A 21,405-nucleotide genomic window follows, 5' to 3' on the forward strand; every position below is an offset into this window, starting at 1 on the left:
AATCATTTAGCTGTAAACTGAATTGGGTCCTATTTTTTGGGTTTAAAACAACAGCAGATTTAGAACCACCTCTACCCAAATTGAGTTCATTATTTTCCTAATTCTTACTATTTTGTAATTCAACTTCCCTTTTCAAAGTTGTGGGCGGCGGGAGGCGGTTGTTTGTTTTTACTTAATACGCTCTTCCAGCAAACGAGTGATATGTATTTATACTCTTACTCCAAATGCTCTAGTTTATTTATATACATTCATGCCTCTTATAAATGGGAGAAATAATGCATCTATCTGCATGCAACGCACATCTTCATGTTAGGCACTACTTTTTTGTAAGTATTTTTAATTTAATTTATATTTATTTGCCACTCATCCACATCTCTTTGAATTTTTTATTTATTGCTTTTTTTTTGAGGTCAGCAAAGCGTTATTTCTTCAAATAGTTTCTTACTACAAAGGTGGAAAGAAGTGGAACTTCTGTTCTGTGCCACTGAGATTAATTTTTCTGAAGAAAATTTATAAATGCTTATTTATTATTTTATTAAAAATATATTTAATAACTTCGTTTTCCTGCCGGTCTCCACCTTTTTTATATAAACTAATCACTGTTCTCTTCCCGCCTAACTGACACGAGTGACATAGTCTGCCATTTTTTTACTGTTTCCTTCTGATCTTTTTTTTCTACTTCACCAAAATAAAAATAAGGGTTTGAAACATTTTTAACTTAAGTAAGTTATTACTTATTTACTCAATGTTTGAACTAAGTTAAGTTAAAAAAATTTGACCTCAGACAATTTGCCCACTGATAAACGAATCTGAGCGTTTGCACGACTAACTATTGTAGGCCAAACTCCTTTGAGATACGTCTATAAAGATGTTTGATTTTCCACTATATTTTGAGAAATGACGCAGTCTGAGACATCTGCAGTCAGTTCTATCGACTATAGGCTTAGTGAATTATATAATTTTGCTCTGGCTAACCAGCATGGGTTTGTTGCCAATAGATCTAATCTGGCTGTTTTTAGTGAATACTACATTTATTCTTTCTCGGCTGGTTTAGAGGTCGACTGTATTTCACTGAATTTTCAAAGTTTCACATAGAATCTTAATGAAAAAATTAGCTTGTTTTGGCTTTCATTCAACTTTTTCCCCATGCATAAACTCTTATTTGTGCAATAGATGTTGAGTTGTAACAATTGATCGTATTTCATCTACTCTCTTCGCTGCCACATCTGGTGTTCTGCAAGGAAATATCTTGGGACCGCTCTTATTTGTGTTATTTATTAATGATATCAAAAGTTGTTTTTCGATTGCTTAATTTTGGCTTTATGCTGATGAGCTAAAGATCTTCTCAATGATCAAGACTCAAAAAGATGCCATTAATCTCCAAGCCAATATGGATAGGCTTTAGTTGTGGTACCAGAATTCACGTCTTTCGCTGAACTTGTCGAAGTGCTTTCAACGTGAACTTCTTCAACTTCTTACTCGAAAACATCTAGCACTGTGTGTACTAAACAAAGAATTTCAACTTGTGTCCTACAATGTGTTAGTGAGTTTGAGCTCCTTGGCGTTGTCTTTGATAACAAATTTTCCTTTAACAAACATATTAATTATGTTAAATCAAAATATTTCGTCAAGTTTGGCTTCGTCAGACGAAATGCTGCTAAGTTCTCTGATCCCTCTATGTATTTACTCTACTCTATACATCATTTGTTAGGTCTGAACTTAGAATATGCGGTTTTTAATTGGAAACCATGAAGTCAGCAAGTTATCGATCGAACTTGTGCTGAAAAATTTTCTCAAATATGCCCTTCGGTCCCTAAACTTCATTTAACTCATGCCATGATATTCCGCTCGTCTCATGCATATAAGTCTCAAGTCCCTAGAAATTCGTAGGTCTATACTGTGTCTGTCCTTTACTCATAATATTATTACTGGATATATTGATTGTCGCTGCTTGTCGGAAAGGATTCGATTTAATGTTCACCAGCGATCTCTTACAATCTTAGCGATCTCTGCTCCCATTACTCGTGCTTTGCGTGAATTAAATTCCAGATATAATGATATTGTGTCGACTTTTCGCTTTCAAGAGTTGCTTTTTTAAATATTTTGAATCATAGTTTGTAAGGATTGTAATTCATAAACTTAAATAAATAAAATTAATCATCGAATTTGGTTTTTGAATAACTTTTCTACTAAATAAAAAAATATTTTGAGTGATAAAAACCTTTATTTTCACCTTTAGGTCTGTCTAGTTCACAAGTGTCAAATATGATTGGCTTTTAACGCCATTTGCAAAAATTATAAATCTTCCGACAACGTAAAGGAAGGGAAATAAATACCTTCATTTTGGACCCTTAAAGAGTCTTATTATGGCGTGAAGGCTCCAATATGGGGCTTCTTAATCACTCTTTTAAGACTTTAAATGTTTGCTGGGCCCGAGTCTCTTTTTATCTATCATCATCGCTGCCGTACGGAAATACCGTTGTCTATACCTATATATGTATAAATGCCTTATGACGGCTGTGCAGCGAATTGTCTATGATGATTTTTTTTCAAATATTACTGCTGTCGTTCTCTATTCTGATACGAGTATTTTCACGACTGCATTGGTTAAAATTGAAGATAGAAAATTGGAAAAGACGAGACAAGAAGCACCGAGAGAAAGGTAACTCCTAAGACACTCAGGCTAAAAAAGCTGGAATGTAAATGGGTTGATCGTTAAGGAAGTAAGCAGATGATTGACAGAGAGAAAAATATAGGATAGAGTAGAGACACAGAGGTAGTTAGTCTTGTGAGAATTTTCTTAATTCTTTGGCAAATCTAAAAATATCCTTCAGTTTGAGAGCACGAATTTTACTCATTCTCATGACATCAGAACCCAAAATTCGTAGAGTTGCTCTAGCAAATGCAGCGCACTCACAGAGAAAATGCTCAGTGCTATCCGCCTCCTCTAAGCAAGAGTCCTTATCATCATCTCCATATCATATCCTGTCCTCATGGGTTTTGTTCTGTAATAATATTGATGGTCGGATGGACGAATGTCTTTTCTATCAAGTTTTAGAAGAAAGTTCGTCATTTTTCTATTCGGATTTGTCACAAAACACTTTGCAGTTCTGCACCGTTCTAGACTGGACTGTATTTTATGTAAATTGCATACATAATCGCTGATCCAATTCATGAGTCCTGCAGAACTGATTCCGATTATTCGTTCTGGTCCGTGCTGTCCCGTTATTTTCAAATATAGTTCAAAATTTAAATTAAAACAATTTTTTTTAAATCTAAAATTGTATTACTTTTAAATTGTATAATCGCTTACATTCGGTGAAATAATTTTCTACATTCCTGTTTCTAAGTTCTTCTCACGGCATCTACCGTTTTATTCAATAATTTTATATAAAAGATATTTGTATGTATATCTTTTTTTCGTATTTTTTTATAAAAATTATGCAACGCAAATAAAATATTATGGCGCTTGTTTTCTAAAAATTGTTTTGTTGTTTTGTAGATCTCAGCTGTTAAAATATGTTTGCAAAAATATTTGCCAATTGTAGGCGTCATAATATTGCGTATTTTTTATTAAAACTGTATGCAAACTTAATTCACAAATAAATAAAAGGTATTTACATTAAAGTTCGATGAAGACAAACCTACATGTGTTTTTGCTAAAGAATACTAAGCGCTTTGCTGCTTTCTTGAACACTCCACACATACATATGTATATATGTACATTGGTTACGCAAAACAATGGTAAATATTATTATTTTTTATTTGGCAAAGAAGGCTGGCCATAAATAAATAAATACACAAATAAAATAAGTTATTAATAAAGTTGTATGTTTATTATTAATATCTATTTATGTGATACTTCTAATTATAGTGCAGTATTTTGTGTACATATGTATGTACCAATATCTTTCTCCTTAGAACTCTGTTACTATATTATTTATATTTAAATTTTAGTATCGAGTAAGTGTACTCTAGTGTGCTGAAAATTTGATAACAGCACCCAAAATTTTGCGGTTTTTGGTTTCATCCACTGAACCACTACATTATACTGCATCTGCCTTTTATGGCAGACGTATTACATTTATTTATCTACATCTACGGATTAACATGGATACATACTTTTTTACAAAATAAATAATCAAAAGATTGGAAAAAGCTGTTACGGAAAGCGAAAGGTTAAGGTCGATGGTATTATTCGTATAAATATGACGATAGGCTGCATCAGTGGTCGCCAACCCGTCGATCGCGAGCTACCGATAGCTCGCAAAGGCAATTCTGATAGCTCGCGCTGCTCACGTTGCAAAAAATCCAAAAGTCTGAAAATCATACCAGTATTAGCAAATTTCAGAAATTTTCGTAATAAATAGATAAACAGCGGCAACACTGCGGTAAGCGATTTCGCGCCAACAAACACGACGCGAAGTCGCGTCTCCGTTCTAGGATCGGCTGGAACCGATAGCGTGTTCGAGAATTTTTTGGCTTTATATATACGCAATGCACGTCGACATTGCACTCAGTTTAATACTGAACGGCATTGTCAACGTTCTGCGTGCAGCGGTTGGGCTAGAGTTCGAAACATTATGGCAAGCAGTAGTAAGAAGGCGAAGACATACCATTTCCATTCGGAATGGGATGAACAATACTTCTTCACAGAAGTTAAAGGCAAAAGTATTTGTTTGTTATGTAATACATCTGTGTCAGTTATTAAAAAAGGAAATATTGAGAGGCATCATAAAACTGTACATTCGAATTTTGAGAAGGCATTCCCGTTAAATTCTGCCACCAGAAAAGAAAAACTGAAACATTTAAAAATCCAGTTAATTGGACAACAGTCAATATTTTTGAAAACAATCGACAAAAATAAGGCTGCAACTGAAGCATCTTATCGTGTTTCCCAGATAATTGCACAAAAGAAAAAACCTTATGAAGACGGGGAAATCATAAAACAAGCATTTTTGGAAGCTGCAGATTCTTTATTCGCCAATTTTAGAAATAAAGACGAAATAGTGTCTGCTATAAAATCTATGCAACTTTCTGCTAATACAGTGATGCGGCGAGTAGAAGTAATGAGCAATGTATTTTTTTACAGTTAAGAAGTGACTTAGATAACTGTATTTATTTTCCACTGCAACTGGATGAATCAACAGATGTAGTTGAACCTCACAGATGGCCATATTTGTCAGGATGGCTTTTAGTGATTTTACAATTAAAGAAGATCTTTTGAAGTTTATTCCACTCAAAGGACATACTACTGGGCTAGAGCTGTTTTCTCATTTAAAAAATCTCATCTCTTCTGAGAAAATTCCAATATCAAAAATGGTAGGCCTGACAACTGACGGTGCTCCAGCTATGGTGGGTTGTGATAAGGGGCTCGTGGCGCTATGTCATAAGGATGAAAGTTTTCCACAATTTCTTAGTTACCACTGTATTATACATCAGCAAGCAGTATGTGGAAATTTTCTAAACTTGAACAACGTTATGAAACTGGTGGTGAAAATTGTGAACAAGATTAGAGCTCAAGCGTTACAAAGAAGATTATTTAAAACCTTGGCTGATGAAATTGACTGTCAATACGGAGAGCTACTTCTTCACTCTGAAGTGCGATGGTTAAGCAGAGGACGAGTGCTCAAACGTTTTAATGATGTCCTGCCTGCTATACTCCAATTTTTCAAAGAACGCGATGAACCGATTCCTGAACTGGAAAATTCGACATGGCTCAGAGATTTTGGTTTTCTTGTGGACATTACAGAGAAATTAAATGAGCTTAACTTGCAGCTTCAAGGCAGGGATAAAGAATTAGCGGAAATGATTTCTGATATAAATGCATTTATTACAAAACTTGAATTTTGGGAACAAAACCTAAAAAACCGCGATACTAAGCATTTTCCTATTCTTTCCGAAAAGATATCCAAAAATCTATTAGAGACCTATGACAGTAAATATCATATGGAAATAGTTTCTAACTTGAAGGAAAATTTCAAAAATCGTTTCAAGGATTTCAGCAAAATTGCTTTAGTGACGCAATTTGTTGTTTCACCCTTCATGGACATTGATATACAACATTTTGCAACTTGTGTTATGAACAACTTTGGCGAAGACATTGCTGTGACAGAAATGGAACTGATTGCTTTTCAAAGTGACTTGACTTTAAAATCTTTAGGTTCAAATACAAAATGTATATGGACTTTAGTAAGTAAAGATAAGTATTCAGTTTTATGTCGTGTTGCGTTGAAAGTGAAAGCGTTATTCAGTTCAACTTATTTGTGTGAATCTTCTTTTTCCAATATGAAATTTATTAAAAATAAATACCGCAATCGGCTTACAGATATACATTTGGATAACTGTATTCGAATGACTGTATCAAATTATACTGCAAATATTAAAAAAATTATCGATGAGTCAGAATGTCAACCTTCTCATTAAATATGCTCTTTTTATCTGCCCATATTTTATTTAATATATATAATTATATTATGTAATATTACTGTTTTGTTGTTTTTTTAAGTCGCTTGTGATTTGCCATTATGACTGCAAAAAATTTTGTTACGATTGATAGGTGTGAACATGGATGTAGTTATGCATAAGTATAAGCACTATAAGTCATACGTTTATTATATATAGAACGAATATTAGAAAAATAAATACATGTATTGTATGTCGAATATAACTGTGTATTATTTAATTTATGTTGGCTTGTGCAAGAAGCTCGCTGTTTATTTCAAAATCTTAAAAGTAGCTCAACACATGGGAAAGGTTGGCGACCACTGGGCTGCATGAATAGCGTGTGAAATTGGGGCATTGTGAGAAGACGCATTTATTTTTTATATTATTTTCATAGAATTGGTGAAATTTAGAGGTCAGTACTGATGCACCACTAAGTTAAATAGTTTCCAATAAAAAAAAGACAGCTAATAATCTCATTAAATGTGTACGATAAAAAAAGTACAGGCGAAGTCAGCACCAACCTGCTAGGTTGTTCAATAAGTTTTGCGCTTCGATAAGAAAAACACAATTTTATTATTAAAATTTTCGTTAGAATTTATTGCTTTGCCACGAACACGTTTCGGAACCGAAGAAACAGGTTCGCATCACTCTTTAACCTTGGGATCATAGTGTTAGATCAAAGCCTCATCCATAGTGATGAATTGATGCACAAAATCCACTTTATCCTTTCGAAAATGCTCTACATGTTGCTGAGAAAGTCGCATTCGAATTGTGCACACAGCTTTCGGAAACCCAATACTTCAGTGAAAATATTGGTTACACTGCCCAATGAGATGCCTCAGACTTCTACTAAATCTCTTTCAAAATCAATTGTAAAACAACAAAAGTATTGAATGACTCTCTAATTCCGCGTGTCCCTGGATAACTTCTTTCAGTAAAAGTGCTATAACTTCCTGAAGTTTGCTCTGATTGCCCTGATACGATATTAGGTATTTTTTCTATGATTTCTGGTATTGTTGCTGTTTTGGAATGTCCTTGATGTGGATCGTCTTCAAGCGTTTAGTCCTATTACATATATAAATTTTTAGATGCATGCGCACGTAGCGTTTTCTAACCCTTGCTAGAAAAAACTCGAGCAGTGGGTATCAAACCGGAAGTATTCTGCTGGTGTACTACGTGGAACTCACGCGCATTTTTTCCTCTGAATACTGCATAATTTGAATTCTGCATTGTCTAAAAATGATTAGCTTCTATAGAATGAGGAAAATACAATATAAAGCCGAATTATTCTTCAGTTAACATTTTCAACTGCCGTAGAACCCTAGATTTCAATGTTGGCAGCTCTCCATTTTTATTTCTTTTTAGCCATTAAAATTTAGTTTGATAATTTCAAGTTTTGCATTACTTTTATTGCTTTGTTGTCTGCAAACTGTGTACGCATCTAAGTATACATATATGTATGTACATGCATAACTGTTTATTTTCGTTTAGTTCCTACTGCTGCAGCAACTCTGTTGTGTAGTGAACTTTTACATTCTCTGATTTTACATTACAATATTACAGCATTTCCCTTCTGTAATACGCACACTTTTATAGTATATCTAACAAACATACATACGTGCACCATATCATACATATACTCTTCCGCTTAATGTTTCCGCTTTACATTACAGCTGTACGTTTACATCCTGTTGCCAAAGCACCTCTTACATAACATGTGAGTGTTAATTTCCTTGCCAATATCTCCTCTGTACATAATCTAGGGCACTTTACATTTGTAATTACGTATTGCACCCTACGTTCCAGAGTTGGATGAATTTTACCTCATCGTGAATATAATTTAAAGAAATAGAAATAGTTTTTATAGAAATAATTTTTATAGTTATAGGGAAATAAATTTATACAAACTCTACTGTATTCGGAAGGCACATAAACTGGAGCAAATTAATCCAATAAGCTTTTTTGTTGAATAAATCTGTAAAATCGGGAAATCTATGTATGTATATCAATATTGAAAATATTAAAAATTTGTTATCAACTTCAATTATCAATTTATTATCGCTATCGACATAAGCAGATTTTTTATAATCTTTAGCATTATTATCATATTTCATCATTCAATTTGGTTTAAAATTGCTGAAAATCTATAAAGAAATAGAAATTTTATCTATAATATTTTTTTTTTTTATTTATTTATTATGATTAGGCACAATAATACAATTATTATACTTAATAACTAACAGGAGTGCTAGCAGCCAAGGCCTTCGACTCTAATTTCAAATCACCACTTTTGTAGGAAAAAGTCTTTTAAACTATTTCAGTATATGAATTTTATAATTTTTTCTATAACTGAGCATGTTTAATAATTTGCTATAGTAGCGTTAGGTAAACAAGGCGTATTTTTTAAACAATTTTAAATGTAATTGAGCGTTGACTCTGATGAGCCCCAGCTATTTGATTCTACTCACATTTGCTTTGAGCGCAGAAACTCTATTTTAACAATGACCAAACAAATTTTGCTAATGTCTACGGCACTCTTGTTTTGGTAAGCGATATTTGATAGGAATTATGCCTCGAAAACTGTTTACAACATATGTGTAAATGTTCGCTGAAACTAAAAGAAACTATTGTCGTATTTTAGCAAAGAAAAAAGTTGAAAATACTTGTGTAAATATTTGATGCTGTTAAAACGAAATATTCACATACATCCCGTATAGCGCCTAAGTAAACTGTGTAAATAATTTATTTGCTAACTTATTTTACGTTACTTTTGCTTTTTGGCACGCGTTTTCTCTTTCACATATGTTTTTATTTACCGTATATTGAACTGGTAACAGTAATGTTTTTCTGATGCCGCTAGCCAACAACGCGACCGCAGGTTCTAAGTCCTATAGAAAATAGATATACATAAATATTTATAACTTTTATTATTTATTTTTGGTTCTGCGTTAATATTTTCACAGCCAAGCAAAAAAATAGTCAAAACAAAAAATTGCGTAAACAATAATAATAATCACAAACTTACACACATGTTTCGTCGTTTAATCGAACCAGACTTTTAGTTAAAGAACAATTAAAAAAAATATTTGAATACTAAATTTGCGAGCAATGCGCCCAGGAAGCTGGCATGATGATCTGTATGAGCTTTATAATATGAATGCATAAACATATCATATAATGATTGCGCTGGCTTAGACATATTTTCCGTATGGATGATTATACTAGATTTAAAAGATCCCTTGATTCTGCCCAACGTCTGTGGACACAGAAAAAAGACGCTCACGATCACAGTGAAAGGACTAGGAGTAAAAGGACCTGCCCACACTTGGTACGAGTAACTAGCGGAACTTTACATATTTTTATAAGTAAATAGGGGCAATTATCGAAGTTTTTTGGTATTTCATCAGTATTTTATTAATCCGATCGTTAGTTGGTTCAATATAATGAAACATGTAATGTATGTGTAATGCGATTTACCAAAACGTATGTTAATTTGAAGCATGGATTTTCTGCAAATGTAATGAAATAAATAGAGTTTGATTAATATTGAAGGATAATAATGAAAAAAGTGGCGGTCACCATAGCCGAATTGGTTGGTGTGTGACTACGATTCGAGGGTGTACGAAACAGTAAAATAATAAAGAAATTGTTTCTATTAGCGATCGCCCCTCAGTAGGCAATGGCAAACCTCCAAGTGCATTTCTGCCACGGGAAAGTAGCTCATAAACACCATTTGCCGTTCGGAGTCGGCTTAAAACTGTAGGTCCCTCAATTTGTGTAACAACATCAAGACACGCGCCACAAATAGGAAAAGCGTTTCGACCAAAAATCTGATAGAAGTGTGCGCACCAATTATTTATTATTTTTTTAATTTTTTCATTATGTTTTTCGAGTTATAAAGTAGTCATTGGAAAACGGTGCGTGAAATTTATAGACTACACTTTGTAGACTAATTAATGCTTTTCAAGAAAGACTTTGTTTCACAGAACTTTAATCATATATGGACGGCTACTGTAGGCCATATCCCAGTTAGTCAATTCCACCTCAATCAGAGAAGTGTTAACCTCTCTGCCTCAACTACCGTGTTGGTGCGCGCATGTTTCTCTTCCGCAAAGTTCTCATGTATGCAACATGTGAGTACGGTGAGAGAGCTGCTGTTGGGCTGCTATGTAAACAACTGTTAATGGAAAACAGAATGCGCTGTTCAACAAGCAGAACCAACTTAATGGATTGGCAAGCGCTTTCCGGGTTGCCTTACTTTATTTAGAATGAACAGCTGCGCGTGGATAGCTGCGTCGCTGAGATGAGACTCAAGTATATAAAAGTGTGCATTCCTTTGCCAAGTTGTTTTGTATGCTATCATGCTTTTCTGCCGGTTAACATGAAATGCCAAAACACGACGAGCGTCATATTTCACGTGTTCTAAAAGGTATACTAAAAGTGAAGAGAATCAAGAAGTCCGGCAGGCACATGACTAGCGGCCAAGCGAAAGAAAATAGACAAAAGAAAGAGAAAATAAAACAGTACTAAAGGTCCTAAGGAGCGGCTGATAGACAGCGACAGACAAGATTATTTTTATACACACAAACCTGCTTGTACAATAGAGAATTGATGCCGGCCTCTAGAGAAACGTCAGGCGTTTATAGCGGGTGAATGTAGATGTATTAATATTTGGAATAGAAATTTCCTGTACACAAGCAAACAAAAAGGAAACGGAGAGGATAAAGTTAAAAGGGCAAAATATGTGAAGTGCGTACTCGACTCGGGGGGCTGACTTGACACAACTCAGCGCGGCCCAAGCACTACGTTCACTCGACATTCCTACTGCCAAACGCAGCGCTGGCTGCTCGCACAATATGACTTTTTAGCTAGTATTGCTGATTTGGCAGGACTTTTCTTTGGTTTTTCAAAGTAGACATTAGAGTGCGCAATGTATGCCATTGTAGCCTGATCAGAGAGTCTGTTGCTGCTGACACACTGGATACGTAGGAAGCCCAGCAATTTGCGGAATTCGTTAAGTGGCAGTACTAAGGAAATTCGAAAGAAGGATAAGGCAAATATTAGTAAGCATAATGAAAATAATAACAACAAGAGCATAGAGAAAAGAAAGGATAGTCTGGGAGCTTAGCAAGGCTACTTCACGTAATTGTGAGTTTATAATATGAAGCAAAAAATAACATTTCTAATAACCACGCAAATGGAAATTGGTAAAAGAAAAGGCCATGAAATAATAATAATAATAAATAAGAACAAAAAATAGTGGGAGGCACAAAAAACATCGGCACAAGCTTAATTTGGCTGCCAGAGGGTTATGCCACATACAACATGCAAGGTGGACATAGAAGCAGGCACGCATGTAGGCATAATGCCGCTGGATAAATAGGAAATGGGGTAAGACATAAGTGGTTAGGTGAATTTGATGTTCAGACATAATGTGTGCATACGAATAGGGTGAGAAGCCAGTGGGCGTCGTTCTCTACTTGCCAAATACGTCTATCGGCGCTGAAGTTGTACACACACACATACACACGCTTCGCTATGCCAATAGTGGTATTACGCACCTATATCGCACCACCAACTATCCAAACATGCAATCATGCACCAATACATACATACATATGTTTGTGTCCTACATGCGTGCACTTAATCTCAGTCAACATCACGCTCTATCAGCAAATGAACTACCTACCCTTCAGCCAACATGAGTAAATGCCGCTGAAAGCACCTTTTTCAATGCACTTAGCGTGTTAGAATGCGTAGCGCGCGATGTTGGCCAACTCACTTCCCCCAGTTTTCAATGCGCTAACTTCTACTGAAATTTAGTTGGTTAGTTTCCAAAGTATGGGGTTAAAGTTCAGTCACGCAGCTGTCAAGTTTTGCACTTAGCGCTGCTTCATATGAAAAATGTATCCACAACAAAGTAGTTTCCCAGTTATCCTGGCTTAGCACACCATCGAGAGACAGAGAGAGAGAGAGAGATTAAGTCGTATTTTCAATGGTTTGGTTGTGGCTTTTCAAGTGTGAATAAAATACGTGCGGCTCAGATAGAGCCACTTTACTTAGTATTCAATGCCCAGGGCGTACTTCGCAAGAGAGAATGCATTCAATAAGCGAGTTGACAAGTTTTGAGAAGATCCAATTGGTGTGGAAGAATTAGAGCAATATTTCTTGCCTTTAATACTTGCCACTCTAATATACGGTCGCTGTTGCCGAATTGGGTGGTGCGTAGGCTCGCATTCGGGAGCGCGTAGGCTCGAAATCTCCGTGCAGAATAATATAAAAAAAAAAAAGGTTTTTTCTAATAGCAGTTGCGGCGGGCAATGGCAAACCTGCGTGTGTATAGCTGACATGAAAAAGCGCCTCATAAAAATCATTTACCGCTCGGAGTCGGCGTAAAACTGTAAGTTCCTCCAATTGCGGAACAACATTAAGACGCGCGCCACAAATAGTAGGCGGAGCACGGCCAAACACCTAAGAGAAGTGCTCGCGCAAATTATTATTATTTTTTTTTTGATACTTGCCATATTTGCATTTGAAGTGAAATGTAGGAAACCGTGCATGTTTCGAGTATTCGCTTAATAACTTCACTTATGTGCAGTTCAGACTTTTTTTGATTATTTCGTTGGCTTATTAAAATCATAACGATTCTCATACAGTTTTTGAATTCACCAAACAGCAGAATTTGCCGTCTACTCAGCAGCAGCGCAAGGCTTGTCTTCAGGCCCGCAACAGAATTGTAGCGGTACAGCGGTAACGGGTGGTCAACAGCTGATCAGCTTCGGTCGAAAAATTCGGTCGCTTAAACATATTTTAATTGCGACGAACTGGTTTTCAGCTGTGGTTACAATAAAGTTAATTTTGTAGTGAAATATTTTCGTTTGCCATATTTGTGCAGCAACTCGTTGGTGCTCATCGCTATAAAAATATTTTTTTGTTTTTTATTAAATTATTAAAATTATTAAATTATTGATTTTCTTGTGCAAACTGAATAAATATTATTTGGTTGTTATTTGTCTGCTGTTACTTGTAAACAAATAAATTGTCATCCAGAGATCAGGAAAACAACCCCGAGTCTTCAACCCGTCGGAGAAAATAGAAATAAATGTAATTATTTTGCCGGCGTAAAAATAACCGACGCCACAATTCTGTGCACTTATTATTATTTATAAAGGGTTTTCCAATAACAGGTGTTATTTTGAATTTGATTGCACTATCGAGAGATGATTAACGATTTTTTATGACCGAGAGATGATTAACGATTTTTTAAAGACGGCGCTACGTTCCACACAAGCAACGAAACCATTGATCTTTTACGGGAAAAGTTACCGGACCGTGTTATCCCTCGAAAAGGTGATCACAATTGGTCACCGAGGTGTTGAATCACAAACCTTGTGACTTTTTTCTTTGGGGCCACGTGAAAGAGAAGGTATACGCCAACAGCCCAGGGTCGATTCAAGACCTCAAAGATGGAATTCGTGAGACTATCGAGGACATAGGGCAGCCACTTTGCAATTCGGTTATGGAAAATTTCATGAAAAGGATATTGTCCTGTAAGCGTGGTCGACTTTTAAATTTTTCGCAGCAGTGTTCTGAGCTGCACATGATGTTTATTAGATCAGACACACCAGGTTGCATGCCAAATGCCAGGGTTAGCTCCTTCCGCTCTCTTCCGAATCGAGGACAGTGGAATAGAACAGAATTCGCATCTTCGAGCTCTTCAGGGCAGGTGGGACAATATCGTGAAGCTGGCAGCACAAAGCGGTACAGATAATGTTGAAAGCATCTATGCCCAGCCAGCCACTGTAACCATGCAACTGTAACCATGTCCATTATTCTTGTATGCAATTGTCAGTAAATGTTTTCAACAGAAATACTTATTTTTTAAATATAAATTGTTTTTTTCCTTTTACTTTGGAATGCTACTTTAAAACTAAATCAAAAATAGGGACTAAAAACTCCATCACTAGCCAAACACTCCCGTTCAGGTCATTCACAGCAACTGAAAAAGTAAAAGGAAATTCGTGCACACATTAAAGCATAGCGGGAAAGAGCAACCGCAAGCTGTAGCTGCCCCTAACTATAGACTATACGAGTACATACCAAACATGAAACAACCGACATTGAGTTGCGCACCTGATTTTCTAAAGGAGTACTAAACCATAGAGAAAATAAATTTGCTTCACTGCTTTTAAACAAAAATGATGAAATAAAAAGAAAGGAAGGTATTTGTAGTATACTCGTATAAGTTGTAAACAAAAAACTCACACGTGTGTTATGTGAAAATAAAATGCTCACAAATTAAAAACAACACCGTGATAACTAAGTGAATTACTTGTAACGCATGTGGCTACAATAGCGGACCGCGTGCGCGTTCTTAGAATGAAGAGTTTGAGCAGCGGCTTAGTGTCAGGAATCAGGCTACCATAAACACTTCAGAAACTTACTCACACACACATAAACAAATACAAGTATGTATGCATCCTTGTAGGTTCCATTTTGCTGCTTTTGTGCTGCTTTAATAGGTTATGCCTAAAAGTGAGTGTGTGCATGTGCGTGTGGTTGTCGGAAAAAGGCGCAACTAAGAAAGTCGTTCACGCCATGTCGGTTAACTACATTATGTCATATCATTATTTGCAATTACCAACCGGCTATGACCGGCATTCAACAATATTACCTCGAGCGTAACGATACCCAACTAGCCAAACAGTTGTTTTTGTTTACTATACTTATTGCAATCTATTTTTTTTTGTTTAACAATGAGCAATTTTAATAACATCTTCATTTGAAAAAAGGGGGGCCCTGAGATGCTCGAGAAGGTATGTCGACACACACCCATAACTTAGACACCACATGGCGTTTACCATTGTGTGACCTTTTTTTTAGTCTATATTTTTTAGGTTTGTATTTTTATTATACAGTAGTTTATTTTTCTGTTGGCTTATAAGGTTCTTTGTAGATGTCTACCTCTTCTGAGGCGTGGTGTAGAGGTGTTGTACTGAAGAATATCTTTGGCAAGTTTGTTGTGGTGGATCGATAGCCTGTATAGGAGGACCTTGCTTTCCAACGACTATACTGATCTAGGACCTATTAATCAGTATAGGGACGTGGGCTTTAAGCCAAGTTATTTGCGTTTAGTCATTGAGTGTTTTTGCTACGTGAGATGTTTGCCCAAATGTATGCCCAGGTATTGAACGGCATCAACTTGTGGAAAGTCGTGGTTAAATAAGAATTGATTCTATCCACTTATGAAGATCGTATCAGTAGATTATTAATTCTATGCCTGCTTATTATAATTATTTATTTATTAGCTCTAATCGGTACCTACTCGTATATAAAAAGGTTTAAATTTCTTCGAAAAAACAGCACTCAAAAACTAGCGCCTCGTTTTAACATTTTTTACACCGTTGGAAAATCGATGAACCGCATAATTTCGGCAGGGTGTTGCCACCTGTTTGTAGCAAAAAAAGTAATTGAAATAATAGAAGAAAGTATTTTAACATGGGTATCAACACAAATATGAAAAATAACTCATTCTATTGACAAAAACAATTTTTTTTGATAGCGTTGTGACTAAAATTTTATTGCAAAAATAGCAATTTACCACACTTTTGGGGTGAATGTTACTATATATGTATGTAGGTATCCAATGAATGCTGTTTAAATAAGTTTTACCGAAAAATATTATATGTTTATCCGGGGTTGCCACATATTTTATGGATATTAAGAAATTGATTACAAAAATATCTTAGTTGAAAATAAAAAAATTATATTCGGTATATATCAATGTAACTATAAAAATAGTTTTGGTCGTATACAGTTTTTAATAAGCGTTGCCACCTAATTCTAAAGAAAAACCTAAAATAATAAAATAGTTAATCAGAGGTTAAGACATGGGTATCAAAATGTGCTCAAAAAAATGAAGAATCATTAATTAAAATTATTAATGCATGGCGTTGCCACATAACTCTTAAAATCCAAATGGTAAACAACCGTAGCAATTTAATTACGTATTGGAAATATGATGTGAGTATCAAGCAAATTCATTTAAGTATTTTTTAATAGCGTTGCCACTTTTTTTGAACTCAAATAGTACTAGAAATGCCTTTAATATGCTTATAATATGAGTAGTAGGTACTTACGAAACAAATTTTTTTAAATTTCAAAAATTTCATCTTATTAAGTGCTTTTTAAGTGTTACACAAATAAAGTATTTAATTTTATCGTTTAACGCGCGAAAAAACAAAGACTCGTAAGCATCATAGAAAACGTTATGGAAAAGAAAAATGTGTTCAGTCGTTTTTCTTGATGTATCGCAAGCTTTCCACAAAGTATGGCACCCAAAAATCCAAATTATGGAGGGAATTTATGCAATAAATAACGAGCATTCCTCCACTACTTTATAGTAGTATTCGAAAGTATTCATTCGATACGGCGGAAGGAATATTTCAAGAGTGTCCCAAAAAGCATCAGACTCTCTCTACAAAAATTTTTAAGGAAGATATAAAGATTTTTTTTATCAGTTGTTGAGTTAAATTTCCTTTCATCAGAGAAGGAACTGTTTTTAGTTTTTTAATTAAAATTTTCGGCCGTACTAGCTCTTAACTTTTCAATTCACTTACCTCCATCGATGTTCTGCTTTGCCATTCTCCAGCCTATAGCTGTAGGAGTTGCTGTTAAAACGGCAAGAAAACCACTCACGTTCTGAGTACAGGCTTACAACTTTTCTTTCTTTAGGCGCTGCTTTTTCGAACCGCCTCTATTTTGGTTGTGTACAACAAAAAATGCTAGTGTAGTTCATGCCAGCCACTTGACGAATATTCGTCGCCTGCCGCAGCGCCATATTGCTGCTGTAAACACTTGAAAGCACTTATTAGAAGTCGTATATGCGGTACTTTATCTAATTTCTTTCACCTTCCTCGGTCATATGAGCAAGTTTGTTGCAAATAATGGTCACAAAATAATATCAAGTGAAAAGAAAATATACGAAATGGGGAGAAATATGAATAACACTTAACGGAAGGAAATACCTACAAAAGCATGCAAATACACTCTATTATTGCATCTACATTTGCACAAATGTGTGGGTAAGTGAATAAGTATTACAATATAAAACAAAAGTAATTATAATGCCAAGTATGTGAGCGAGGCACTCGTGTTTACGGTACAAAGCAGCGACACACTTGGCTTTCGCGTGTGTATGTACTCACGTACATGATTGTATTTATTTGTATGTATGCATATTTGCAATTGGTGTTGCCAGTTGAAATAGAAAAATGTACAAGCAATACATTCACATAATTGAATATCCCTGTAGGGAAAATAGGAAATTGTAATAGAAAATTTTCTGATTGTGAATTAATATACTATGGGGTTTTTTTTAAGTGCTTAACTCTTTGCGTCACGCTCTTTACTGCGACATAAAAAATTTATTTTTTGTTGTTAATTGATGAATATGCAATGCAAGTAACACACGAATGCAAAAAAAAAAAATAATTACCGTTAGGTTTTTAAGAAACAAGGTGGTCACCACCAGTAACCACCATGACTGAAGGGTACAAAAATTTATGAAAACTAATGCACTCAATTACTTCACTTTTTTATTTATTTTTAGAAAAAAGACAATACAAAATTTGATAATAAATTTACAAATAATTATTTCTTGTGAAAATCTGAAAAACATGTCTTTCCTTTTCGGAGGCAAAGTGGGACGTGGCATGTTCTGCATTGCCATACTGTGCGGACAGGGACGCTTTTGGTACTGCAAAAGGCGCATCTTCTAGGTGTGCCTCTAAGCGGTTGGTGTCGATTACTCTCATAGCGGATTTCAGCAGGCACGCTAGGCTTATACCGTTTTATAGCAACTGGTACAGGAGATCTTGGGCTTGAACCATTGCTGATCGCGGAACTTCCTCCAGCTCGCTTTTTACGTAGCAAGCTGCTAACAGCCACTGATAAATTGAGCCGCGGAAGTCCTTCAATGTCAACTCATCCAAATGAGGTCTGTTAATCTGAAGCTCTTTGTAAGCTATATAGCTATTGATGACGCAGCAATCTAAGAAATGAAAAAAAATTCGGTGCAACCACTTTTGGGATTTTCCGTCGATGGAGTAACACGCTTTTATTTGATCGAATTTATCAACGAAGTTCATATTGCTGTTGTATTTCTTTATAGCCAGAGGGCAATCGATCTTAGCTGCACTTCCGTCACGTTCCCTGCGAGTAACTTGTTCCACATCTTTGCATTTTATCATGTTTTCATCGATCGCGACACATTCGGATGGTTTATAATTATTTCTGAAGTTGCGGCGAAGAATTTCAAGCATAGGACGGACTTTATATAACTTATCATAGTCTAGATGCGTTCTAGCGCTCATGAGATTATTGTCATTCAGATGCAAGCATCCAAGAAGCCAGCTGAAGCGATTTAGGGGCATATAAGAGGAAATGTAGGAGTCACGTAAATCAGGATCAGAACACCAGTAATCTTTGTAACTCGGTAGCTTTTTTATACCCATCACCATATTTATGGCCAAGAAAGTTTGTATTTCAGAAGGACTGGTAGGAGAAAAAGGTTTACCTTCTTGTGTTGCATATAGGTTAGTTTGAAAGCTTATGACCTCAACCAAGTCCTCTGTCCAGAACATGTGAAACAATCGGAGTGGTGTTAAATCTTCCAAGCTGATTATATGATCAGCTAAGCCCACACTCTCAACAAACTCGCCAGGTATATCCATAGAGAAGGTCCTTTTCCATTTAGGAGGCTGCAAGGTCGTAGAGCTAACAATATTATTCTGACTTACAAAGTTTGATAATGGTATGTCATCCTCGTCGTCGAATAGCTCTTCATGGATATTCTGTACATCTGCCCCACACACATCCAATATCGATTTTGACACTGGCCACTCAGGTGTGTCTAGATTTTCATCCTCATCGGAACTGGGTTCACTTTCAGGTCCTGAAGGTAAATCTTCACAAAAACATTCTTCAATTTCCCTTTGCGTCAATGATCGTTGCATTATTGAAATAATTGCCTAAAATATTGTAAATACCAAAGAAAGTCCCACTCATAGTGACCGTATAAAAAAGCAAATTCTAGGAATACTTGCGTCACGGTGGTTATTTTTGCTAACCACCACTGATTATAAAAAATATTCGTAAAATAATAGAAATTTAAGTGAGAAAGCAACCACTGTGTATCAAACACACCACAAGAACTAAATTTGCACAAAAATCAAACCATAAATTGCGTTATTGAATTTATTATGAATTTTTACTTCTAGCTTTCACAAATACGCGCGGCCACGGATTTTGACTTTAAATTTTCTCAACACGTGGTGGGTGTATTTCTAGTTATTAGCGCCCTCTTCACTTAAAAGGAAGCAATAATCAATATTCGTGCAAAATTAAAAACATAAATGTCGCCAACCGTCGTAAAAAAAATGAAAAATAAGTGGTTAGCAACGCTAACCACCGAGACGGAAAGAGTTAAGAACTTTAATTGATAATACTCGTACAAAACAGAAATATTGTTGAAATTCATTTTTATGTTATAATCTTATAGACGATTTCATGGCAGTTATTTTTTTGAATATCTTATGCGGTATATATCCGCTGTGGCTACGAGTTACATGGTTCATTGGATCAGTCCAAATTTTAACTACTTTTTTCTACAAATCTAAATGAGCTCAATCAGCAAAACTGCGTCGCTAACGATGGCAATTTGGCCTCAATTCTTGCAAGAACTGTATTTTATAGGCACGCAAGTCAAGATGATTACCTAAAATTTTCTTCGTAGTCGAAGGACAAAGTTCAGTAAGTAGAGAATGATGAGAAATCAGCATTTCGGCGTATTCTCCAACGGTTCGCTCTATGAACTTTGCGAGAAAATTTATTTTATTTTATTTTTTTTTTTTTCAAAGTAAATTTCCACAATTTGGAAGCGGGCCTTAAACGATCCTTAAACGATTAGTGCTGATCTGACAAACTTTACTGAACAGAAATGTCACAACAGTTTGCCATTCCTAGCTATCATACCACAGTTATCGATATCGATAATTCTCTTGTAGCAAATAAAAAAGCCGTACTACTAAGCGGCATTTGTCTGCAGAGAGGGTCAAAGCTGCAAAATAAACGCTAACAACTCTTAAAAATAGACTAAAAAACTAATAATAATAAAATTAGTATAAAGAAAGAAAAAAGTTCTTTTTACTTTAGTAAAAGAGCATAAAGTTCAAGGATAAAAAAATTTAAAAAATGGATGATTAATTTTGTGCCACCTTGCGTATTGCATATTTGCAAGCTGTTTTTTATTACATATTCACTTGAGCTTCCTATAAAATTGGTGGTGTGCGTATTGTTGTTGTTGTCCTGGAAATCGAATTACCTTTGGCGTTATGATTTTTATGGCGTGGGCGTCCGCTTTTGGAAAAAATGTTTGCTATAATTCGATATTTCATTCCCACAGTGTGAGCAACGCAAACTAGTCATAGTACTAAATTCACAGAAGCGCGCTACTGAACTTCCCTAAAGGGTTTGTGCCATGCGTTTATGCGTTGCTGACCGGCTAGGCGTGTCTGTGTGTGCGTATATGCTTACGCATGCCCGTCCAATTGTGGTGTGAACATGAAATTTATTGTTGCTACAAGGATATGCTTACAATAGATTATTGCGTGCGCTGTACGGCTTACTGGATAGTTGTTGTTGGTGCTTTTCAAGCCACTGAATCGTAAAATGTATGCGCATGAAATAAATACTTTTAGTATAATTAATTAAAATGTAATTTAATATTGCGGCCGCCGTAACCGAATGGGTTGGGGCGTGGCTATCATTCGGAATTCACAGAGAGAACGTAGGTTCGAGTCTCGGTGAAACACCAAATTAAGAAAAACATTTTCTAATAGCGGTCGCCCGTCGGCAGGCAATGCCAAACCTGCGAGTGTATTTCTGCCACGAAAAAGT

General features: G+C 35.6%; 2 protein-coding genes across 12 annotated transcripts in view; one reads left to right on the forward strand and one right to left on the reverse strand.

Annotated features, from left to right (window-relative positions):
• Nucleotides 1–21,405, forward strand: part of LOC129240712 (galactosylgalactosylxylosylprotein 3-beta-glucuronosyltransferase P) — a 113,776-nt gene that overhangs the window by 19,981 nt on the left and 72,390 nt on the right. The gene's annotated exons all lie outside the window — the stretch shown is intronic.
• On the reverse strand, nt 18,300–19,463 carry LOC129242258 (piggyBac transposable element-derived protein 4-like). Its single transcript, XM_054878815.1, has one exon. The coding sequence runs from the start codon at nt 19,461–19,463 to the stop codon at nt 18,300–18,302; it is 1,164 nt and encodes a 387-aa protein (XP_054734790.1).

This window comes from Anastrepha obliqua, chromosome 3 (genome assembly GCF_027943255.1).
Source record: "Anastrepha obliqua isolate idAnaObli1 chromosome 3, idAnaObli1_1.0, whole genome shotgun sequence".
Taxonomy (NCBI): Eukaryota; Metazoa; Arthropoda; class Insecta; order Diptera; family Tephritidae; genus Anastrepha; species Anastrepha obliqua.

Excerpts from the sequence above, each read along its gene's own strand:
- LOC129242258 (XM_054878815.1), bottom strand. The coding sequence starts at position 19,463 with ATGCAACGATCATTGACGCAAAGGGAAATTGAAGAATGTTTTTGTGAA.